The sequence below is a fragment of the Tachyglossus aculeatus genome, chromosome 5 (genome assembly GCF_015852505.1).
Source record: "Tachyglossus aculeatus isolate mTacAcu1 chromosome 5, mTacAcu1.pri, whole genome shotgun sequence".
NCBI classification, from domain to species: Eukaryota; Metazoa; Chordata; class Mammalia; order Monotremata; family Tachyglossidae; genus Tachyglossus; species Tachyglossus aculeatus.
The window spans coordinates 53,567,850-53,590,944 of NC_052070.1; the positions used below are offsets into that span (position 1 = coordinate 53,567,850).

The 23,095-nt window shown below is 42.9% G+C and overlaps 1 protein-coding gene and 1 non-coding gene across 5 annotated transcripts in view; one reads left to right on the forward strand and one right to left on the reverse strand.

Moving 5' to 3' along the window:
• The first annotated feature begins 2,276 nt into the window (after positions 1–2,276).
• FHAD1 (forkhead associated phosphopeptide binding domain 1) overlaps positions 2,277–23,095 on the forward strand; it is a 109,250-nt gene continuing 88,431 nt past the window's right edge. For 3 of the 4 annotated variants that reach the window (XR_005451090.1, XM_038746863.1, XM_038746865.1), the window contains exons 1-3: positions 4,809–4,851; positions 8,741–8,847; positions 15,349–15,555. Coding sequence is in view for 3 of the 4 variants with exons in the window: in XM_038746863.1 (XP_038602791.1) it covers positions 4,830–4,851; positions 8,741–8,847; positions 15,349–15,555 (336 nt within the window). In the remaining variant the exon portion in view is untranslated. Of the gene's footprint in view, positions 2,308–4,808; positions 4,852–8,740; positions 8,848–15,348; positions 15,556–23,095 lie in introns of those variants that run through there. The other variant, XM_038746864.1, reaches the window with a different exon arrangement.
• On the reverse strand, positions 5,240–5,377 carry LOC119929377. The gene has a single exon (XR_005451503.1). It is a non-coding gene; the product is annotated as a small nucleolar RNA SNORA7 (small nucleolar RNA).

A 23,095-nucleotide genomic window follows, 5' to 3' on the forward strand; every position in this document is an offset into this window, starting at 1 on the left:
TCCAGGCCCGGGGGATGACGTGGGCCGGGGGTCGACGGCGGGACAGGCGAGAGCGAGGTACATTGAGGAGATTAGCGGCAGAGGAGCGGAGGGTGCGGGCTGGGCTGTAGAAGAAGAGAAGGGAGGTGAGGTAGGAGGGGGCGAGGTGATGGAGAGCCTTGAAGCCCAGGGTGAGGAGTTTCTGCCTGATGCGCAGATTGATCGGTAGCCATTGGAGATTTTTGAGGAGGGGAGTAACATTCCCAGAGCGTTTCTGGACAAAGACTATCTGGGCAGCGGTGTGAAGTATGGATTGAAGTGGGGAGAGACAAGAGGATGGGAGATCGGAGAGGAGGCTGATACAGTAGTCCAGACGGGATAGGATGAGAGCTTGAATGAGCAGGGTAGTGGTTTGGATGGAGAGGAAAGGGCGGATCTTGGCAATGTTGCGGAGCTGAGACCGGCAGGTTTTGGTGACGGCTTGGATGTGAGGGGTGAATGAGAGAGCGGAGTCGAGGATGACACCAAGGTTGCGGGCTTGTGAGACGGGAAGGATGGTAGTGCCGTCAACAGAGATGGGAAAGTCAGGGAGAGGACAAGGTTTGGGAGGGAAGACAAGGAGCTCAGTCTTCGACATGTTGAGCTTTAGGTGGCGGGCGGACATCCAGATGGAGATGTCCTGAAGGCAGGAGGAGATGCGAGCCTGGAGGGAGGGGGAGAGAGCAGGGGCAGAGATGTAGATCTGGGTGTCATCAGCGTAGAGCTGATAGTTGAAGCCGTGGGAGCGAATGAGGTCACCAAGGGAGTGGGTGTAGATTGAGAACAGAAGGGGACCAAGCACTGAACCTTGGGGAACCCCCACAGTAAGAGGATGGGAGGGGGAGGAGGAGCCTGCAAAAGAGACTGAGAAAGAACGACCGGAGAGATAAGAGGAGAACCAGGAGAGGACGGAGTCTGTGAAGCCAAGGTCAGATAACGTGTTGAGGAGAAGGGGGTGGTCCACAGTGTCAAAGGCAGCTGAGAGGTCGAGGAGGATTAGGACAGAGTATGAGCCATTGGATTTGGCAAGCAGGAGGTCATTGGTGACCTTTGAGAGGGCAGTTTCCGTGGAATGAAGGGGACGGAAGCCAGACTGGAGGGGGTCGAGGAGCGAGTTGTTGTTGAGGAAATAATAATGATGATGGCATTTATTAAGCACCTACTATGTGCAAAGCACTGTTCTAAGCGCTGGGGAGGTTACAAGGTGATCAGGTTGTCCCACGGGGGGCTCACAGTCTTCATCCCCATTTTCCAGATGAGGGAACTGAGGCCCAGAGAAGTGAAGTGACTTGCCCAAAGTCACACAGCTGACAACTGGTGGAGCCGGGATTTGAACCCCTGACCTCTGACTCCAGAGGTCGCGGCTCTTTCCACTGAGCCATGCTGCTTCTCCAGTCAGGAGAAGCCAGGACCCCAGGCTGTTACGCCCCATTCATTCAATCAATCAATCAATCAATCAATCAATCGTATTTATTGAGCGCTTACTGTGTGTTGAGCACTGTACTCAGCGCTTGGGAAGTACAAGTTGGCAACATGTAGAGACAGTCCCTACCCAACAGTGGGCTCACAGTCTAGAAGGGGGAGACAGAGAACAAAACCAAACATACTAACAAAATAAAATAAATAGAATAGATAGGTACAAGTAAAATAAATAAATAAATAGAGTAATAAATATGTGCAAACATATATACATATATTCAGGTGCTGTGGGGAAGGGAAGGAGGTAAGATGGGAGGGATGGAGGGGGGCGAGGGGGAGAGGAAGGAAGGGGCTCAGTCTGGGGAGGTCTCCTGGAGGAGGTGAGCCCGCCCGCCTTACCTCCTTCCCCTCCCCACAGCACCTGTATATATGTTTTTACATATTTATTACTCTATTTATTCATGTATTTTATTTGTACATATTTAGTCTATTTATTTTATTTTGTTAATATGTTTTGTTTTGTTCTCTGTCTCCCCCTTCTAGACTGTGATCCCACTGCTGGGTAGGGACCGTCTCTATATGTTGCCAACTTAGTCCAGTGCTCTGCACACAGTAAGCGCTCAATAAATACGATTGAATGAATGAATGAATGAGAAGCACTCGTGAAGAGCCCCGCCCCTAAGGGGGAGGGGCCGCGCCCCGGGATGTAGGCCTCGCTCCCTCCTGGCCCCGCCTGGACCATGCTCCGCCCCGCCCTCCGCGGTTTCCATGGTGACGAGTCGACACAAGGCTGGGCCGCAGTGGTGTCCGGGTTGGGGCAGCTGCTGGCCTGTTCCCTCCTTCCTTCCCTCCTTCCCTCCCTCCAGGCTGGTGAGTGACCGACAGAGTGACTGCTGGGGCAGCTGGTGTGGCTTGGGGAAGCGGGGGGCACTGGCCCTCCTGTCTACATTAATAAGAATAATGATGGGAAAAATAATAATAATAATAATAATAGCATTTATTAAGCGCTTACTATGTGCAAAGCACTGTTCTGAGCGCTGGAGCACTGTTCTAATAATAATAGTCATTATTATGGTATTTGTTAAGCCTTATTATGTGCCAAGCACTGTTCTAAGCGCTGGGGTAACAATAATAACAATAATAATGGTATTTGTTAAGCGCTTACTATGTGAAAACACTGTTCTAAGCGCTGGGGGGGGGAATACAAGGTGATTGGGTTGTCCCACGTGGGGCTTACAGTCTTAATCCCCCTTTTACAGATGAGGGAACTGAGGCACAGAGAAGTTAAGTGACTTGCCCAAAGTCACACAGCTGACAATTGGTAGAGCAGGGATTTGAACCCATGACCTCTGACTCCAAAGCCCGTGCTCTTTCCACTGATCCACGCTGGGTAAATACAAGGTAATCAGGCTGTCCCCCGTGGGGCTCACAGTCCCTTCTGGAATGTGAGCCCGTTGTTGGGTAGGGACCGTCTCTGTCTGTTGCCGACTTGTACTTCCCAAGCGCTTAGTACAGTGCTGTGCACACAGTAAGCAATCAATAAATGCGATTGAATGAATGAATCATTTTACAGATGAGACAACTGAGGCAGAAAGGTATTAAAAGACTTGCCCAAGGTCACTCAGCAAACAAGTGGCAGAGCCAGGATTAGAGCCCACTACCTCTGACTTGTAAGCCTGTGCTCTTGCCACTAGGTATTTGTTAAGCTCTTACTATGTGCCAAGCACTGTCCTAAGCACTGGGGTAGATACAAGGTGATAAGGTTGTCCCACGTGACACTCACAGTCTTAATCCCCATTTTACAGATGAGGTAACTGAGGCACAGAGAAGTGAAGTGGCTTGCCCAAGTCACACAGCAGACAAGTGGTGTAGCAGGATTAGAACCCGTGTCCTCTAACTGCAAACTATTTCCATTATCCTGAACACATCAGAGTGAAATAGCTGAACAAATAATTAAATGTACAGACAATTATCTATATAACTGAAAATTTACACATACACAAGTGCCGAGAATAGGATTAAAGGACCACAATTTTTAGGGATGGGTGTTCGTCTGACAACTCAATTCTCTTGATTTTGTGCAGTAATACATATGGTCTTCCTCTTCTGAAAAAATATTAAAAATATACTTTTGATTAGATATTGGACTTAGGGTGTTCAGGATAATGGAAATTATTTGACTATTACCTAAATTGCTGATGCAATGTTTGGCATCTTTTGTTGCCTAGTAAAGTTCCATTTTAACTATTTGTTTTACCCATTCATATTACCTCACACAATCATTGTGGAAAGATATTATTTGAATTTTTCAATAATGATAATAATAGTGGTATTTGTTATGTGCTTACTATGTGCCCGTCACTGTACTAAGCACGAGGTGGATACAAAGTAATCAAGTTGGACACAGCCCCTGTCCCACATGAAGCTCACTCTATTTTACAGATGAGGTAACTGAGGCCCAGAGAAGTGAAGTAACTAGCCCAGGGTCACAAAGCAAATAAGTCGTGGAACTGGATTAGAACCCAGGTCCTTTTCACTCCCAGGCCTGTGCTGTATTCACTAGGCCAACTGCTTCTCAATGCTTAACAAACTAAATATACTTTAAATCATCCAGGAGACTAACAGTGATTTGTTCTAATGGAAGGATTTGTTCCTACCTGGTTATATTGGACCTGATCCTCTCTCAGCCTATAGCCCATTTTCTGTTCATTTCACAAAACCACAGACACATTAGAGTAGTGGAATTGGCCAAAGTGCATTTTAATAGCACTAACATTTTCCAGTGTTTTCCTGCAGAGCATTTTTTTCACAATTTTGCATTTTTAACAAACATTTGTGAGTTGATTAAAAACTTGTCTCTTCCTTTACAAAGATTAAAATTCAAATTTCTGATGTCACCAAAGTATTGTTATTTTAGAGGAAGAAATTTCCTGCCATGCCTCTATTATGCATAATAGAAGTAACTGAGGACTGATTGAAAAAAAATTACCATTGATTTCTTGCCATCTCTGTAAATGGGCATAGACTAGTCATTGTTTCATCTTTAGTTCTCAGAGTTTTGAATAATTAGGGTTTATGTTGTGAGTTTAGTTTCTTAAAGGGTGATCAGAATCTCTTCTCTTACTCTCCCTTTTCTTTCTCCCCATTGATACCAGCCACCAGTGAAATTTCACCTCTTCTCCCTTTTTGCACCAAAAGGGTCTTGTCTTATGCCACTGAGTCGTCTCTGACCCATAGCGACGCCATAGACACACCTCCCCCAGAACTCCCCACCTCCATCTGCAGTCGTTCTGGTAGTGTATCCATAGAGTTGTCTTGGGAAAAATACAGAAGTGGTTTACTATTGCCTCCTTCCACGCAGTTACCCTGAATCTCCAACCTGACTCTCTCCCATGCTGCTGCTGCCCAGCACAGGTGAGTTTTGACTTGCAGCAGATTGCCTTCCACTTGCTAGCCACTGCAGAAGCTAGAAATGGAGTGGAATGGACATGTCTCTGCTTGACTCTCCCTCCCATAGTCGAGACTGGTAGAGTACGGGAAACTCTCCATGTGCAACCCTGAGAGGGGACCAAAAGGGTTTGTTGTTATGCTGTCGAGTTGTGTCCGACCCATAGTGACGCCATGGACACATCTCTCCCAGAACGCCCCTCCTCCATCTGCAATTATTCTGGTAGTGTATCCATAGAGTTTTCTTGGTAAAAATATGACAGTGGTTTACCATTGCCTCCTTCTGTGCAGTAAACCTGAGTCTCCACCTTTGACTCTCTCTCAGGCCACTGCTGCCCAGCACAGGTGAGTTTTGGCTTGTAGCAGATTGCCTTCCAATCGCTAGCCCCAGCCCAAGCCAGGAATAGAATAGATATGCCACTGCTTGACTCTCCCTCCCATAGTCGAGACTGGTAGGGTACTGGAAACTCTCCAGGTGTGACCCAGAGAGGTGACCAAAAGAGTACTGAATAATAATAATGATGGTATTTCTTAAGCACTTACTATGTGTGAAGCACTATTCTAAGCGCTGAGAGTTAAACGACTTACCCAAGTTCACACAGCAGGTATGAGTTGGAGTGGGGATTAGAACCCTGGTCCTCTGACCCCCAGCCCCTTTCCCCTAGGCTATGCTGCTTCCCATTGAGCCACCATCAGATTCAGTATTCTGTGAAATCTTACTCCAGTGAACTATTCCTGCTTTGATGGTCCTGGAGTATGTGAGTGTGGAGGGACCAAGGTGCAGGGAGAGAAGGGAAGGAGAGTCCCCAGGAACAAGGGAGGATGAGATGGGAGTAGGGAAGAGATGGACACAGGGGTTGGAGGGGGTTTGGTAGAACGGGGAGGAGGGAGGCGATCGAGAGGGATTTACAACGTAGCTTTGACTTCTGTGCCGTGTTCAACATCACTCTGGGGTTGGTTCTGGAATGGATTCTAACGAACCCCATGTAATTCTATGCGCAAATGTTCTTCATGATAGAATTATTCACGAGCAACCAGATTTTGAAAAAACATACAAAACAACTCCTTATCTTCCCACTCAAACCCTCTCCTCTTTCCAACATCCCTACCACTGTTGACACCACCTCCATCTTCCCTGCCTCAAAAGGCTACAACCTTGGCATTATTCTCTACTCATCTCTCTCATTCAACCCACTTACTCAGTTACCAAACCCCGTCGGTTCTACCTTCATGACATCTGTAGAATCTCCCCACTTCCTCTCCATCCAAGCCGCTGTCACGCTTGTCCAGTCACTTGTCATCTCCCACCCCCACTACTGCATCAACCTCCTCCCTGACCTCTCTTGCCTCCATCCTCTCTCCTCTTGGTTTGTACTTCACTCTGTTGCCTGAATTGATTTTCGAAAGTATCATTCTGCACACATCTCCCTACTCCACAGAAACGTTCTATGGTTGTCCATCCATCTCTGCCTTAAACTGAAGTTCCTCACCATTGGCTTTAAGATAGTCAAAAAGCTCTGGTTTTAATTAAGAAGCAATCAACAAGAGAAGTGGAGAAGCAGCATGGCCTAGTGGATAGAGCATAGGCCTAGGAGTCAGAAGGACCTGGGTTCAAATCCCGGCTCCACCCCTTGTCTGCTCTGTGACCTTGGGCAAGTCACTTCACTTCTCTGGGCCTTAGTTACCTCATCTGTAAAATGGGGATAAGACTGTGAGCCCCTTGTGGGACAGGGAATGTTTCCAACTTGATTACCTTGTATGTACCTCAAAGCTTAGTACAGTGCCTGGCATATAGTAAGCATTAAACAAATACCACAATTATTGTAGACTGTAAGCTCAGTGTGGGCAGGGAATGTGTCTATTGATTGTTTAATTGTACTCTCCCAAGTGCTTCATACAGAAGCACTGTGGCTTAGTGGAAAGAGCACGAGCTTGGGAGTCAGAGGTGGTGGGTTCTAATCCCGGCTCCACTACTGGTCAGCTGTGTGACATTGGGCAAGTCACTTAACTTCTCTGTGCCTCAATTACCTCATCTGTAAAATGGGGATTAAGACTGTAAGCCCCGTGTGGGACAACTTGTTAACCCTGTATCTCCCCCAGTGCTTAGAACAGTGCTTGGCACGTAGTAAGCGCTTAACAAATACCATCATTATTATTATTATTACAGTGCTCTGCACACAGTAAGCACTCCATAAGTATGACTGAACAAATTTTTACAATTCAACAGAGTTGATAGACACGTTCCCTGCCCGTAGAGAGCTTAGTCTAGTGGGAGAGACAGACATTAAGAAATATAAAAAGTTGTAATATATAGCTAATCTATGTGTACATAAGTGCTGTGGGGCTGACGGTGGGGCAAATAGCTAATGCCTGAGGGTCACACATGGGAGAGGGAGCCAGGGAGAAGCCAGGGAAGGCCTCTTGGAGGAGATGTGACCTTAATAGGGCTTTGAAGGTGGGGAGAGTGGTGGTCTAGTATATATGGAGGAGGAGAAAGTTCTCCAGAGGGAGGACATGGGCAAGGAGTCAGTGGTGAGATAGATGAGATCGGGAAACTGTGAACAAGCTTGTGCTAGAGGAGCAAAGTGTGCAGGCTGGATGCTCTTGAATCCCTCCAGCACTTGCATACATAGTATTATACTCTGTGCTTCTCCTTAATTAAATGATTTTAATGCCTTTCTCCCCCACTAGACTGTAAAGTCTTGAGGCCAGGGATCATGTCTACCAACTCTGTTGTACTCTCCCAAGTGCTTAGTACAGTTCCATGAACACAGCACTCAAAAAATAGCACTGCTCGGTTGATTGAGTTGTACCATGGAGAATGCCTCTACATGGTTGCAATTTACCTCCCAAAGTCGACATTTTATATTTAAAAGTGGATAGTTTTTCCATTAAACATAATACTTGGCTCGGTTTTCAAGTGTAAGAACTGTGAAAGATTTTTCATCATAATTAGGAAAGCAGAGTGTCTCAGAATTAAAAATTCATTATCGGTGTCATTTTATATTTCTGAGCTATCCTGCAGAAAATTGATATCTGCCACAGACTTCCTCTTTGGCACCAGAAATCACCATCATTATCACCACTCCGCCACTCCCCCACCTGCAAAATTGTCAAAGGAATTTTTGGCTAATCACTATGGAAAAAAAAATGAAGTTTAAGAGGAATGTTATTAGATACTTAAAAAGACATGATACAGATCATTCTTTTATATGAATCTCACATTAAACTCCTGCTGCTTTTGCCCAGGCCAGCCCATGAGCATAATAGTTTCTTCTGACTCCATAGGATGTTGTGTCCAGAAAGACGCACACTGAGGGAAGAACGTTCCCTAATTTTTCAATAGCATTCTGATTAAAACATAGAATGAAAACACACATTAGAGAAGAACTGACTGCCTCATCAGGTCTTTTCCGTTAAAACCAAACAGAAGTTAGGGGCAGTTGACTTATGCTTGGGGGTATGACCTAATTAATTCCAATCACTGTCTCAACCCTAAATCTCCATGGCTTTGTGGATGTGACCGTTGAAATATTAAGCAAGATTACTGTAAACATGCTCAGACAGGATGCACATTCTGTTTATATTTAGGCACATGCTAAATGGTCTCCTTGGTAATAGGATGTTCCTGGGCAGTTTTTCAGTCCACATATTAATGCTGGAATGATACAAACTATCATTGTCTCCCCCCTGCCCCCGCTAGACTGTAAGCTCATTGTGGTCAGGGAATGTGTCTGTTTATTGTTGTATTGCACTCTCCCAAGTGCTTAGTACAGTGCTCTGCACACAGTAAGCATGCAACAAATACAATTGAATGAATGAATAACCCAATTATATTTTGATGAAAACATTACAGGAAAAGCAGAGATCATGAAAGCCTTTTTAAAGAGCTCCGAAAGCATATTTGTCCTGAGAAACATCACTACCATCGGAAGGCATGAAAACTCAGACCTTATTTTAAGGGTAAGAACAAAAAGTCATTATTACTCAGTATTAACTCTAGATTACTTTAGGTGATAAACCAGGAGCCAGGATTTATGTCTTCCTGTGTTGTTCAGTCAGCTCTCAACCAATAATGAACAACAGTGACTTTAATTTCTCTAGCTACATGGCCTAGTGGAATGAGCATGGGCCCGGGAGACAGAAGACCTGGGTTCCAGTCCTGAGCATGTCTGCTGTAAGATCTTGGACAAATCACTTAACTTCTCTGTGCCTCAGTTACCTCATCTGTAAAATGAGTATTAAGACTGTGAGCCCCACTTGAGACGTGGGCTATATCCAACCTAATTACCACTATGTACAGTGCTCTACACTCATTAAGTGCTTAATAAATACAATTGAATGATTGTATCTACCCCAGTTCTTAATTCATTCATTCAATGGTATTTAGTGAGCACTTACTGTGTGCAGAGCACTGTACTAAGCACTTGGGAAGTACAAGTTGATACAGTGTGTAGTAAGAGTTTAACAAATGCCATTAAAAAAATAAAATTCATCTGTTCTTAGAAACAGTAGCTTGTTTTCCTGATTCTACTGATAGATATAGAACAATAGGAGAGGAAGAGAGTAATAAAAATATTGGTAAAAGCCTCTTAGAAGAACATTAAGGAGAGGGAGGAAATATTTGGAATCAAAGTTTAAAAAGGAGATAGCATTAAATAAATCAATATATCAATTAATGGTATTTACTCAGCATGTATTGTTTACAGAGCCCTGTGCTAAACACTTGGGGGAGTAGAATACAACAAAATTCATCGTAAAAGGAACTTACAGCCTAGACAAGGAGAAAGGGATAAAAATAAATTACAGATATGTGCATAAGTGCTGTGGGGCTGAGGGTAGGGTGACTATCAAGTGCTTGAAGGTAAAAAAGTGACTAATTGCATTGAGTAAAGTGTAATGTCTTTTCTAAGCAGGTGATAGCTTCTAAGTAAGCAGCTATGAGGTCTAGAGGGTCTTCCTCTAATAATAGTAATAATAATGGCATTTATTAAGTGCTTACTATGGGCAAAGCACTGTTCTAAGCGCTGGGGAGGTTACAAAGTGATCATGTTGTCCCACAGGGACTCACAGTCTTAATCCCCATTTTACAGATGAGGTAACTGAGGCACAGAGAAGTTAAGTGACTTGCCCAAAGTCACACAGCTGACAAGTGGCGGAGCCATGATTTGAACCCATCACCTCTGACTCCAAAGCCCGGGCTCTTTCCACTGAGCCATGCTGCTTCTCTAAGCCCAAGCCACTTTTTAAAACATAATATAAGTCAAACTTGCGGCTTGTGAAATGGAGACCTAGAAAGATAGCTCTGAGGCATTCAGATATTAGCAAGCTATTTGGAAACTGTAGTTAATGTGGTAGTCATTGTCGTTCAAGTGGTAGTCAGAAGGTGACACCTAGCCTTAGAATCTGAGCAGGTCAGACTGCATTTAAGCCCACAGGTTTGTTACATGGAATGAGAAACACTAGTCAGAAGAGAAATATTGACTCATGATAAATCCATTTCATCCTTGGAAAGGAAACCTGTCAATTTCCTAGTTTCCATCTGGGATTTAAATGATATATTTTCCAAAGATCTGTAATTTATTTATTTATATTAATATCTATCTTCCCCTGTAATAATAATAAATAATAATGATGGCATTTGTTAAGCACTTACTATGTGCAGAGCACTGTTCTAAGCACTGAATAATGGTATTTGTTAAGTGCTTACTATGTACAATGCACTTTTCTAAGCGGTGGGGGAGGATACAAAGTGAGCAAGTTGTCCCATGTGGGGCTCACAGGCTTAATCCCTATTTTACAGATGAGGGACCTGGGGCCCAGAGAAGTGAAGTGACTTGCCCAAAGTCAAACAGCTGACAAGCAGCAGAGCCGGGATTAGAACCCATGACCTCTGACTCCCAAGCCCGCGATCTTTCCACTGAGCCACGCTGCTTCTCACTAAGCTTGTTTTGGGCAGGGAATGTGTCTGCTTATTGTTATATTGTACTCTCCCAAGTGCGTAGTGCAGTGCTTTGTACCCAGTAAGCACTCAATAAATATGATTGAATGAATGAATGAAGGCGAGGTTAGGGGCAGATCAGTGGTACTGCTGCTCCCCTGTTGGAAAAGAGCAAAAAGCACAGCTAACTTCATTATCCACTGGGCAAGCAGCTGGCAGATCTGAATTCTGGGGCCCAGCCCAGCCCACTAAAATCCAAGCCTGAAAAGAAAATACAAACACATATGCAGCGTGGCTCAGTGGAAAGAGGCTGGGGCTTTGGAGTCAGAGGTCATGGTTTCAAATCCCGGCTCCACCAGTTGCCAACTGTGTGACTTTGGGCAAGTCACTTAACTTCTCTGTGCCTCAGTTACCTCATCTGGAAAATGGGGATTAAGACTGTGAGCCCCACGTGGGAAAACCTGATCACCTTGTAACCTCCCCAGCGCTTAGAACATTGCTTTGCACATAGTAAGCACTCACTAAATGCCATTATTATTATTATCTTTCAGATGCCCGAGCCCATCTTGGCTAGGCAGAGAAGCAGCATGGCCTATTGGCAAGAGCATGGGCTTGGGAATCAGAGGACGTGGGTTCCAATTCCAGCCCAGCCACTTGTCTGCTTGGGCAAGTCACTTAACTTCTCTTTGCCTCAGTGACCTCATCTGTAAAATGGGGATTAAGACTGTGAGCCCCACCAGGGACTGTGTCCAACCTGTTTTCCTTTTATATAGGTTCTAATCCCAGCTCTGCCATATGTCTGCTGTGTGACCTTGGGCAAGTCACTTAACTTCTCTGAGCCTCAGTACCTCGTCTGTAAAATGGGGATTAAGACTGTAAGACCCACATGGGACAACCTGATCACCTTGTATCTCCCCCAGTGCTTAGAACAGTGCTTGGCACATAGTAAGCGCTTAACAAATACCAACTATATATATATATATATACATACACCCCAGCACTTAGAACAGTACTTGGCACATAATAGGCACTTAACAAATACCATAATTATTATCATTATTATTATTGTTATTTGACTTCCTGGTGGCAGGGGGAGGGTGGGAGGAGAGAACTCTGGAGACTTGAACACGCACAACGTTAACTTCATCATTTTATATTATCTAAAAGCATCACCACTATCAGTCTCTTAAACCTGCTGATCTATGGTATATAGAGTATCATTATTATTGACTCTGGTGGTTGATATTCCTTTATTATAAGGTTTATGTTATAATGAGGAGAGAGTCATTCATCCAAAGTTTTCCCCAGGGACAGAAAGACAGAAATATTGTTTTAAGATCTGCCTTGTTTCTTCATCTTCTGAAATTTGTGCTAGAATTTAGGGTATTCCATTTGGGTGAGGGAAGTTGAGGGTCTATTTAATAGCTCAGTAAACTTTAACCAAAAAGTTAGTAATGCCAAACTCTTGTAAACTTACCTCTACTCTGTGGAGGCTTCAAAATCAATTCAGATCTTAGCTGTCAGCTAAAACTGGAGCTGGAAAGCTGCAGATCAGATGAAAACAAAGAACAGAAATTACAAGAAAATTCATTTTCCATCACCTCTTCTCATTTTGGGTTTCATTTAGCACTGTTCCTTGTGACTTTCAGCTTCCTGCATCTTTCATTTATTCTACAGTCCTTAAGTTCATGCCATTCATCCTTTCATAGCACTGCCCATTCTCAATGTTAGTTCTGTAACTTTCAATAATGCATCATCTTTGGAGTACAAAATACAAAAGCCATCTTGAAGTGACATTAAATGTATTTTAATAAGGGTTTTTCCCCCTTTTCCCGTGAGTTGCTGGCTAACTCCATATTCCCGGGCCCCTCGCTTACTAGCGATGTTTCCCAGGATGAAGAGGACCATGCTGTGATTTCAAGTCAGCCACTGCTAACTTTAGAGGAGAATGAAGCTTGTTTCACTTGAAAAATGGCACATATGAAGGATACTTTAAACTGGAAAGTTTCAGAAGAATCTTCTAAGTTATACAGGATGCCTGCAGCCTAGAGAATATAGCATCTGGAATGTTAAAATGAATAGCTAGTGCTGAATTTTTCAAAGGATAAAGTGTTAATTTACATGACCTGTGGGAAAAAGCATAATGGGGATATTAGCCTTTATGGGCCTTTGGCAGCGTGTTCAAAAAATGAATATTACATCTATGGAAAATGGAGGGACATTAGAAGACAAGCCATGACTTTGCAGATAAACTTTTTAAAGTGGCCAAGTTTCAACTCGAATCACATTTCTCATAAGGAAATGATGAAGCCTTATGTGTCTGAGTTTCTGAAAAGACTGGCACTTCTGCATTCCAAGAAGTCAGTGCTACTAAAAATGTAATCAGGATGTATGGTGAGGCTGAAGTTCAGCACATTTAATTTCATACTGGTGCCAGACAGGAAAAATATAGTGCTGTTGCTCTGTAGGGTGAGGTTCTTCCATTCTACAGAACTTAGATACTTTCTTTCTGAATTGCACCCCAATCAATCAAGCAATTTGTCATATTTATTGAACACTTTGTGCAGAACACTGTACTGAGCTCCTGGGAGAGTTCACTGTAACAGAGTTGGTAGACTCATTCCCTGCCTACAGTGAGCCAACAACTTGGCACAAATGGGTACTAGCTGGGGGAATTCCCCCCCCTCCAACAGGCTGGGCAGAGCAGATTTACTTATTTATTTATTTTTTGCCACTATAGTTACAGAGCTTATAGGTGTCTCTTAATTGACTAATTACAGCATGGTGTAGGGGATAGAGGACAGTGCTGGGAGCCAAAAAGCCTGGGTTCTAATCCCCGCTCTGCCACTGGTCTGTTGTGTGACCTTGGGCAAGTCACTTCACTTCTCTGTGCCTCAGTTACCTCATCTATAAAATGGGGATTAAGAATTGGAGCCCAGTGTGGGACAGGGACTGCTTCCAACCTGATAAACTTGTATCTACCCCAGTGCTTAGAACATTGCTTGGCACATAGTAAGTGTTTAACAAATACTATTAATATTACATAATTATACAATTGGCACCAACTCATTTGTATTTTCCCAAGCAGTTAGTACAGTGCTTTGCACCCATTAAGCATTAAATGTGCCATTGATTGACTGATTTGATGAACTTTGAAATTTATAGAACCCAATGCCTCCCCTTCCTTTCACCCCTTCTTTTCAACTGAGGAATTGATGATGCCGGTAGACGTTGATTGCAATAATTCCATCACAACATATCTTTCCGGAATTTCTGTAGCTAGTTTTTCAGATTATCTTCCACTTCACCTTTTTTCTCATTACTCCATACTTTCCTTTTAAATATTCTTTCTTCTATGTGACTGTGCTACACCCACTCCTGGACCACCTCACTCCCAGACTTCCATAATGGGAAATATAAACACATAATAATAATAACAATAATTTTGGCATTTGTTAAGCACTTATTGTTGGGTAGGGACCATCTCTATATGTTGCCAATTTGTACTTCCCAAGTGCTTAGTACAGTACTCTGCACACAGTAAGTGCTCAATAAAAATGATTGAATGAATTAATGAATGTGCCAAACACTGCACTAAGTGCTTGAGTTTATACAAAATACTCAGATGGGGCACAGTCCCTCTCCCACATAAGGCTCATAGTCTCTATCCCAATTTTACAGATGAGGGAAATGAGGAACAGAGAAGTTAAGTGACTTGCCCAAGCTTACACAGCAGACAAGCGGCAGAGCTGGGATTAGAGCCCAGGTCCTTTTTTACTTAGTTGCAATATGTGCATATATTGTGCAAGAGCATATTGCAACTGGAAAAAAAAATCAGTAAATGCTACGTGTTTAGCACTTACTATGTGCAGGGTACTCTACTAAGAATTTGGGAAAGTACATTATGATAGAGTTAGTAGACATTATCCCCTGCCCACAGGGAGCTTATGTAGATACCACATAGACAGACATTAATATAAAAGTTTTTAGGTTGGGGTTTGGTGGGGTTTCTTGGTTTCTTAACCTTGAAAAATTGCTACCCTCCCAAAATTCACCATTCTAGATGAAGTCCTATAAGCTTATCAGGAAATCTGCCAGTCAGTGGACATATAAAACTAGTCCTTCTTAGCTTAATAGCACACAAGGTTGGAGGCATTAAACCCCCTCTGAGACCCTCCTGTTTCTCTTGGGATTTTTAATGACCATTTTCAGCTTGGAGGCTGAAGCTAGTCTATGTTTAGTGAAATATGTTCTGTTGTCATTTTTCCTTTACTCATCCAGGAAATTTGAAAGCAAATCTGGGTTTGATCATAGAAATTGACAAGAATCAGTTATCTGGAAAGATAGTTAATATAGGAGTTTTCCAATTCTATTTGCCTTCTTTCTGCCACATCTAGTAGTCTGTTCTCCGAGCAGTGTCTATTACTCATCCCTCCCCTGGCACCACCTCTAAAAATTAGCTTTACTTCTTTGGGCTAGCTTCCCCTTCAGCACTTATTTCTAAACCTTTTTCCTGATTCTAGTCTCCAGGTATTGATGATCAACACGCTCTCATTGAATTTAACGACTCTGAGGGCAGCATTGTTCTTCAGGATTTCAACTCTCTCACTGGTACATTTGTCAATGACTGTCACATTCAGAATGCTGCAGTCAAGTTGGAACCCGGAGATATTTTGCGCTTTGGAGCTCGAGGGCCATCCTATGAGCTGGTGGTCGAAAACTCACCCCAGGTAATGTAATAGCTTTCCTTGTTCCATTTCCAATCCACTGAGTTTTTCTTTTCCTCACTTCTTAGCTCTTCTAGGAACATAGTGAAACACCATGCTTCTCTATGCTGTGGGAAGCAGCATTTCCTAGTGGATAGGGCACAGGCCTGGAAATCAGAAGGTCCTGGGTTCTAATCCCAGCTGTACCACTTAACTGTTGGGTGACCTTGGGCAGGTAATTTCACTTCTCTGTGCCTCAGTTACCTCATCTGTAAAATGGAGATGAAAACTGTGAGCTCCATTTGGGACAGGAACTGTGTCCAACCCAATCATCTTGTATCTACCCCAGTGTTTAGTACAGTGCCTTGCACACAGTAAGTGCTTAACAAATATCACAATTACTGTTACCAAGAAACAGCTGGATTTTATGAACATTCATTTGTTTGAATGAACAAAATGGAATTTATTACAAATTTGACCAAACATTTGGTGACTAACAATGTAAAGTGGGCCTCTGAGGTAGCATTCCCTTGATTAGATTCTCTTGAAAAAAAGAAAATGTAATGCATTATAGTATTAATAAGTAATCAATCAAGCAATAATATTTATTGAGCTCATACTGTAAACCGACCTCAGTACTAAACCTTTGGGAGAATACAGTACAACAGAGTTTGTAGACACGTTCCCTGCCCTCATTGAGCTTATAGTCTAGTGTAGGAGATAGGCATTAATATAAATAAATCTCCGATATGTACATACGTGCTGTGGGGCTGAGGGAGGGGTGAATAAAGGGTGCAAATTCAAGTGCAAGGGTGATGTAGAATGGAGAGGGAGAAGAGAAAATGAGGGTTTAGTCAAGGAAAGCCTCTTGGAGGAAGATGTGCCTTCAATAAGGCTTTGAAGGTTGGGAGAGTGAACATCTGTCAGATATGAAGAGGGAGGGTATTCCAGGCCACAGACAGGATGTAAGCGAGAGGTCAGCAACAAGATAAACAAGATTGAGGTATAGTGAGCAGGCTGGCAGTAGAGGAGCATATTGTGTGGTTTGGGCTGTAGTAGGAGAGGAGTGAGGTAAGGTAGGAGGGCAAGGTGGTTAAGTGCTTTAAAACTGATGATAAGGAATTTCTTTTTGATGCAGTAGTGGATGGGCATCCACTAAGGTTTTTGAGGAGTGGGGAAACATGGACTGAACATTTTTTTAGGAAAATGATCCAGGCAACAGAGTGAAGTATAGACTGGAGTGGGGAGCAGTAGGAGGCAGGGAGATCAGCAAGGAGACTGATGCAGTACTCAAGGTGGGATAAGATGAGTGCTTGGATTAACATGGTAGCAGTTGGAATGAAGAGGAAAGGGCAGATTTTAGCAGTGTTGTGAAGATTGAACTGACAGGATTTAGTGACTGACAGATTGAATATGTGGGTTGAATGGGAGAGCTGAATCAAGGATAACACAAAGGATGTAGACTTGTGAGAAAGGAAGGATGGTGGTTTGTCTAGAGTGATCAGAAAGTCAGAGGGAGGACAGTGTTTGAGTGGGAAGATAAGGACATGTTAAGTCTGAGGTGCCGGCAGGACATCCAAGTAGAGATGTCCTGAAGGCAGGAGGAAGGAAATACGAGACTGCGGAGATGGAGCTAGATCAAGGCTGGAAATTTAGATTTAGTTATCATCTGCACAGAGGTGGTAGTTGAAGCCATGGGAATACATGAGTTCTCCAAGGTGAATGGTTGTAGATGGATAATGGAAAGAGACCAAGAACTGAACCTTGAAGGACACCTGCTGTTAGGGGGTGGGAGGCAGAATAGGAGCCAGCAAAGATATTGAGAATGAGCGGCCAGAGAGATAGGAGGAAAAGCAGGAGGGGTCAGTGGCAGTGAAGTCAAGATTGGACACTGTTGCCAGGAGAAGGAGGTGGTTGACAGTGTTGAAGGAAGCTGAGAAGTCACGGAGGATTAGGATGGAGTAGAGGCTGTTGGATTTGGAAGAAGGAGATCATTTGTGACTTTTGAGAGGGCAGTTTCTGTGGAGTGAAGGGGGTGGAAACCAGTTTGGAGCCAGTAAAAGAGAGAATTGGAGAAGAGGAATTCAAGACAGCAGATGCTGACAATTCACTCAAGGAGTTTGGCAAGGAATAACCGGAGGGAGTCATGGGGTCAAGGGAGGGCAGTTTGGATGGAGGGCAGATTTAGAAATGTCGTAAAGGTAAAACTGACAGAATTTGGGGACAGATTTCCTTTCTAGACAAATTGCTATTACGCTGAAGAGGAGAACCAACAGATGACAGTGTCAGTAAAACCCTGAAATTAATCCTGGAAATTAAGGTTCATCCTTTTGCATAAGGGTTCCATTGTCTCCATTTCATTTTTATTTTGAAGATGTAATTTTTGTTGCGTGGCTCAAAGGCACAACAGAAACAAGAGATTTGATTCAAGGTCGCTCCAATAGGGTCAGAATGAGAAATCTTTAGCTCCCTCTTCTGAGCATTCACGGGCACTTCATTGAAGAGGTTATAAAATACCTTAATAAAGCTATAAACTTTCTTCTCAAGATCCAAATAAAGGAAAAGTTAAAGCTTCAGAGACCCCAAAAATACCTCATATTTTTGGGTTTCTTTTCTGTGAGCCTAGAGATCATCTGGAGAATTTTCATGAGTCATATGTTCCCATAGTAGTGGCTCTCCAGGAAGAGTTATACCCATATTCGGTAAATACATTAAATCAAAACCCAGTGTAAATAGGCAGCACCATGTTTGTCTCTGCAGTGCAAATGCCAATGCAAATAGGCAGAACCATTTTGGTCTCTCCAATGCTAATGCCAGTGCAAATAGGCCACACCATGTTGGTTTCTCCAATACTAAGGCGAATTAAAGTAGGCAGCACCAAATTGCTCTCTCCGGAACTGAAGCAGCAACAGCACTTTCAGGCAGCCTAAGTTCAAGTTCATTCTTGGTGATTCCCCAGTTGGACAAAAGGTGAGAAAAGGGAACTTTTTATCTTTGACATGTAATGTTTGGGAGACATTGCTACACTCACACCCTGAGTTAAGATCTCAGCATTCCTACAAATATGAAGGAAGATTATTTCATGCATCTATACATCCATCCATCAGTCAGTTGTATTAACTGAATGCTTACGATGTGCAGAGCACTGTACTAAGTTCTTGGGAGAGTACAGTATAACAATATAACAAACATATTCCCTAGCCACAAACGAACTTACAGTCTAGAGGGGGAAAGTTTCTGTTTGGTGCTTTTATTACCAAAGCACCTTACATGTGTTATTTTTATTTACTCCCCACAACACCCCTGCGAAGTAGGGTTCAAATATTATTATCCCCATTTTACAGCTGGGGAAACTGAGGCATGGGGAGGTTAAGTAGCTTGCCCAAGGCCACACAGTGGATGGGTGGCAGAGCTGAGACTAGAAGCCAGGTCCTTCTGACACCCAGGCCCATGCTCTATCCACTAGGCCATGCTGCTTCTCCAAATAATAGGATATGAGTTTTTAGGATCAGTACTAGTTCAACTCAATTTCTATTCCACCATATCATTTTTAAATTAACAATAGTAACAATAATTGTGGTATTTGTTAAGCACTTTTTATATGTCAAGAAATAAAATTAAGTCACCCATAGTCTCTGACCCGCATGGGGGTCACGGGGCAAGGCGAACACATATTTAATCCGCATTTTATAGATGAAGTAGCTGAGTCGCAGAGAAGTTAAGTGATTTGCCCAAGATGACACAGCCAGGAAGTAGTAGAGCTGGGATTAGAACTCAGGTTTTCTGATTCCCAGTCCTGTGCTTTATCCACCAGACCACACTATTTCTTTTAAGTTGGGTCAAACCCCTCAACATTTAATTTTGTCATTTTGTTACATTTTTCACTACCTTAAGAGATCTAAAGTCAATTACCGAATCCATCTTAATTGAGCCACAGTTGATTCATTACACCATTATTGTGTATTAAATTGATATGTATTTTGGAACTTGGTAGCAGGAAGCAATGTAGTCTAAGGTATAGAGCATGGGCCTAGGAATCAGAATCCCAGTTCCCCCACAAGTCTGCTGTGACACCTTGGGCGAGTCGCTTAACTTCTCTGTGCCTCAGTTACCTCTGTAAATTGGGGATTAAGACTGTGAGCCCCATGTGGGACATGGACTATATCCAACCCAATTAGCTTGTATCTACCCCAGAGCTTAGAACAGTGCCTGGCTTATAGTAAGTGTTTAGCAAACGGTATTTTTTTAAAAAAAGATATGGTCATTTTTAAATATAAGTATTTTTTTTCTGGAGGACTTCTTGGCTTCTACTTCTGTTAAACATTTTGCTGTTTTCTTGGATAATTGGCATCTGTAGTTTGATTTGACCTATGATTAATGTTTGTGTTGCTCCAATATAAAACCTTAACCCTAAAACCATGATTTGAAAATTATTAAATTTTGGATTCACATTAGAGGCCGGTACCTTATATTAAGACAGGATTCCTTTGCTATGATTACCAACAGTTAAACTGTGATATTAGTCATTCATCTGGGCGCACACATAATTTCGCAAGTATCAGAAAGAGGTATATTCCTGGAGAAATGCCGAGCACACAGGTGGTATTGTTTGCAAATCATAAGAATGAACACTAAAATAAAATCTAAACATTTTTGAAATTTTGACTTGGTTTTTATCTAGTTTATTCCAATTGACAAACTCCTGGGGATTGCTTTGGGTTGTGATTTTTGGGAATTCTTTTCAATGGATTCCCCACATTTTTAAATACATTTTCCAGCACTGTCTCCTATATATCTTTACTCCTCCCTCTAAAACAGAACCAGATCAGAATTCCTAACTCTTCCCCATCTTTCTGCCCTTCATCATTGTTGGTCCCTAACTTAAGTCTTGAGTGAGAACATAATACTTGACACCAAATCTAACCAAAGAAATTAGGAGAGGCAGTGTGGACTAGTGGAAAGAACCCAGACCTGGGAATCAGAGGATTTGGGTCTAAACCTGGCCTAACTTGGGACTAAACCTGTGTCTAAATTTGGGTCTAAACCTGGCTCCTGTGTGCCTGCTGTGTGATCTTGGGCAAGTCATTTCACTTCTCTGTGCCTCATTTACCTCGTCTGTAAAGTGGGGATTCAATACCTGTTCTCTTTCCTTCTAAGACTGTGAGTCCTGTATGGGACAAGGACTTAAAAGATCCCACAATCCTTATTATCCACACTAGCAAATAACCTAGTCTACAGACTAAGATGTAGAGAGAGCATAGTCATATCACCAAGGTTTCTGGATTTCTTGCTTTTGGATGAAATACATTTACATTTGAGCCATTTATAATTTTCAGGCCCCTTAGACACAAAAATTGGAAACATTACTCCTGAAGGGATTTGAATGTCACTCATTTTTTGAGCAGCCCCAGCTAGAAAAAGGGAAAAGAAGAAAGATTTCACAAAGCATTCTATTCATCATCATCGTCATCAATCGTATTTCTTGAGCACTTACTGTGTGCAGAGCACTGTACTAAGCGCTTGGGAAGTACAAATTGGCAACATATAGAGACAGTCCCTACCCAACGGTGGGCTCACAGTCTAAAAGGGGGAGACAGAGAACAAAACCAAACATACTAACAAAATAAAATAAATAGAATAGATATGTACAAGTAAAATAAATAAATAAATAGAGTAATAAATATGTACAAACATATATACATATATACAGGTGCTGTGGGGAAGGGAAGGAGGTAAGATGGGGGGATGGAGAGGGGGACGAGGGGGAGAGGAAGGAAGGGGCTCAGTCTGGGAAGGCCTCCTGGAGGAGGTGAGCTCTCAGGAGGAAGGAGGAAGAGAGCTAGCTTGGCGGATGGGCAGAGGGAGGGCATTCCAGGCCCCGGGGATGACGTGGGCCGGGGGTCGATGGCGGGACAGGCGAGAACGAGGTACGGTGAGGAGATTAGCGGCGGAGGAGCGGAGGGTGCGGACTGGGCTGTAGAAGGAGAGAAGGGAGGTGAGGTAGGAGGGGGCGAGGTGATGGAGAGCCTTGAAGCCCAGGGTGAGGAGTTTCTGCCTGATGCGCAGATTGATTGGTAGCCACTGGAGATTTTTGAGGAGGGGAGTAATATGCCCAGAGCGTTTCTGGACAAAGATAATCCGGGCAGCAGCATGAAGTATGGATTGAAGTGGAGAGAGACACGAGGATGGGAGATCAGAGAGAAGGCTGATGCAGTAGTCCAGATGGGCTAGGATGAGAGCTTGAATGAGCAGGGTAGCGGTATGGATGGAGAGGAAAGGGCAGATCTACTCCCAAATTTGGAAAAAAATAACTGGTCCATGGGTCTTGAAGTTAAATCCTATATTTTTCTATGTCATCAAAAATGCACTAACAGGATTCTCCTGCCCAAACATATTAGAAAATATTGGCTCCTCCCTACAACATTTGTTTGCTAAACCAGAACAAAAGCAATGCCTCTGCTCTTAGAACTAGGAAATTAAGGTAACAATACTTGGCGTGTCAGAGATTTCGTGAAACTCACTGTTTCCTAAAAGCTTTACAATCTTTCCATGAGCAAAAACTGTGAAAGCAAAACATTATTTTAGTGGTGTTGTTGCAGTGTTTTTACAAGGCTGTTGGGTGTGAGTATAATTATTTCACTAGCTTGCATAAATTGGGTGTTTCTTCAAAAAAAACATAGAAATGCAGGTTCCAAAATCAGGATATGGCATAATTGTTTCACAAATGGTTTTACTGACAACAGTTTCTTCAGCAGCAAAGGCATTTCCTTTCTGCATTGACCAAGGAATGGAACTCTGCAGTAGAATGTTTACACACTTAATACTAAGTTGTGTATGTTCTGAATGCCATTTGCCTTTAGGTATCAGCAGAGCTTCAGAGATAGAAAGGAATGATAGCAGAATGTTTTCCTGCTTATTAGCCAAGGCTGGACAGGATCTAAAATAAAAGAAACCAGATTCATGACATCCCTTCCCTGTTGAAATAGTTACATTTCAAATAACAATATCTTTTGTTTACCCCTTTTTCCCTGACTAGGTCTTCAAGACTAAGCTCCTTATGGGCAGGGAATGTCATTGTTTATTGTTGTATTGTACTTTTCCAAGTGCTTAGTACAGTGCTGTGCACACAGTACACGCTTAATAAATACAATTGAATGAATGAACAAATTTCTCCATTTCGAACTCCCTTCTGCAGTCAGTGAATTATATTTATTGAGCACTTACTTTGTACAAAGTGCTGGGAAGAGTATACTATAACAGTATAACAGACACATTCCCTGCCCACAATGAGCTTACAGTTTGCATTGCCTATAAGGCTCAGTGGAAAGAGCATGGGTTTTGGAGTCAGAGGTCATGGGTTCAAATCCCAGCTCCACCAATTGTCAGCTGTGTGACTTTGGGCAAGTCACTTAACTTCTCTGTGCTTCAGTTCCCTCATCTGTATAATGGGGATTAAGACTGTGAGCCCCACGTGGGACAACCTGATCACCTTGTACCCTCCCCAGCGCTTAGAACAGTGCTTTGCACATAGTGAGTGCTTAATAAATGCCATCATTATTATAAT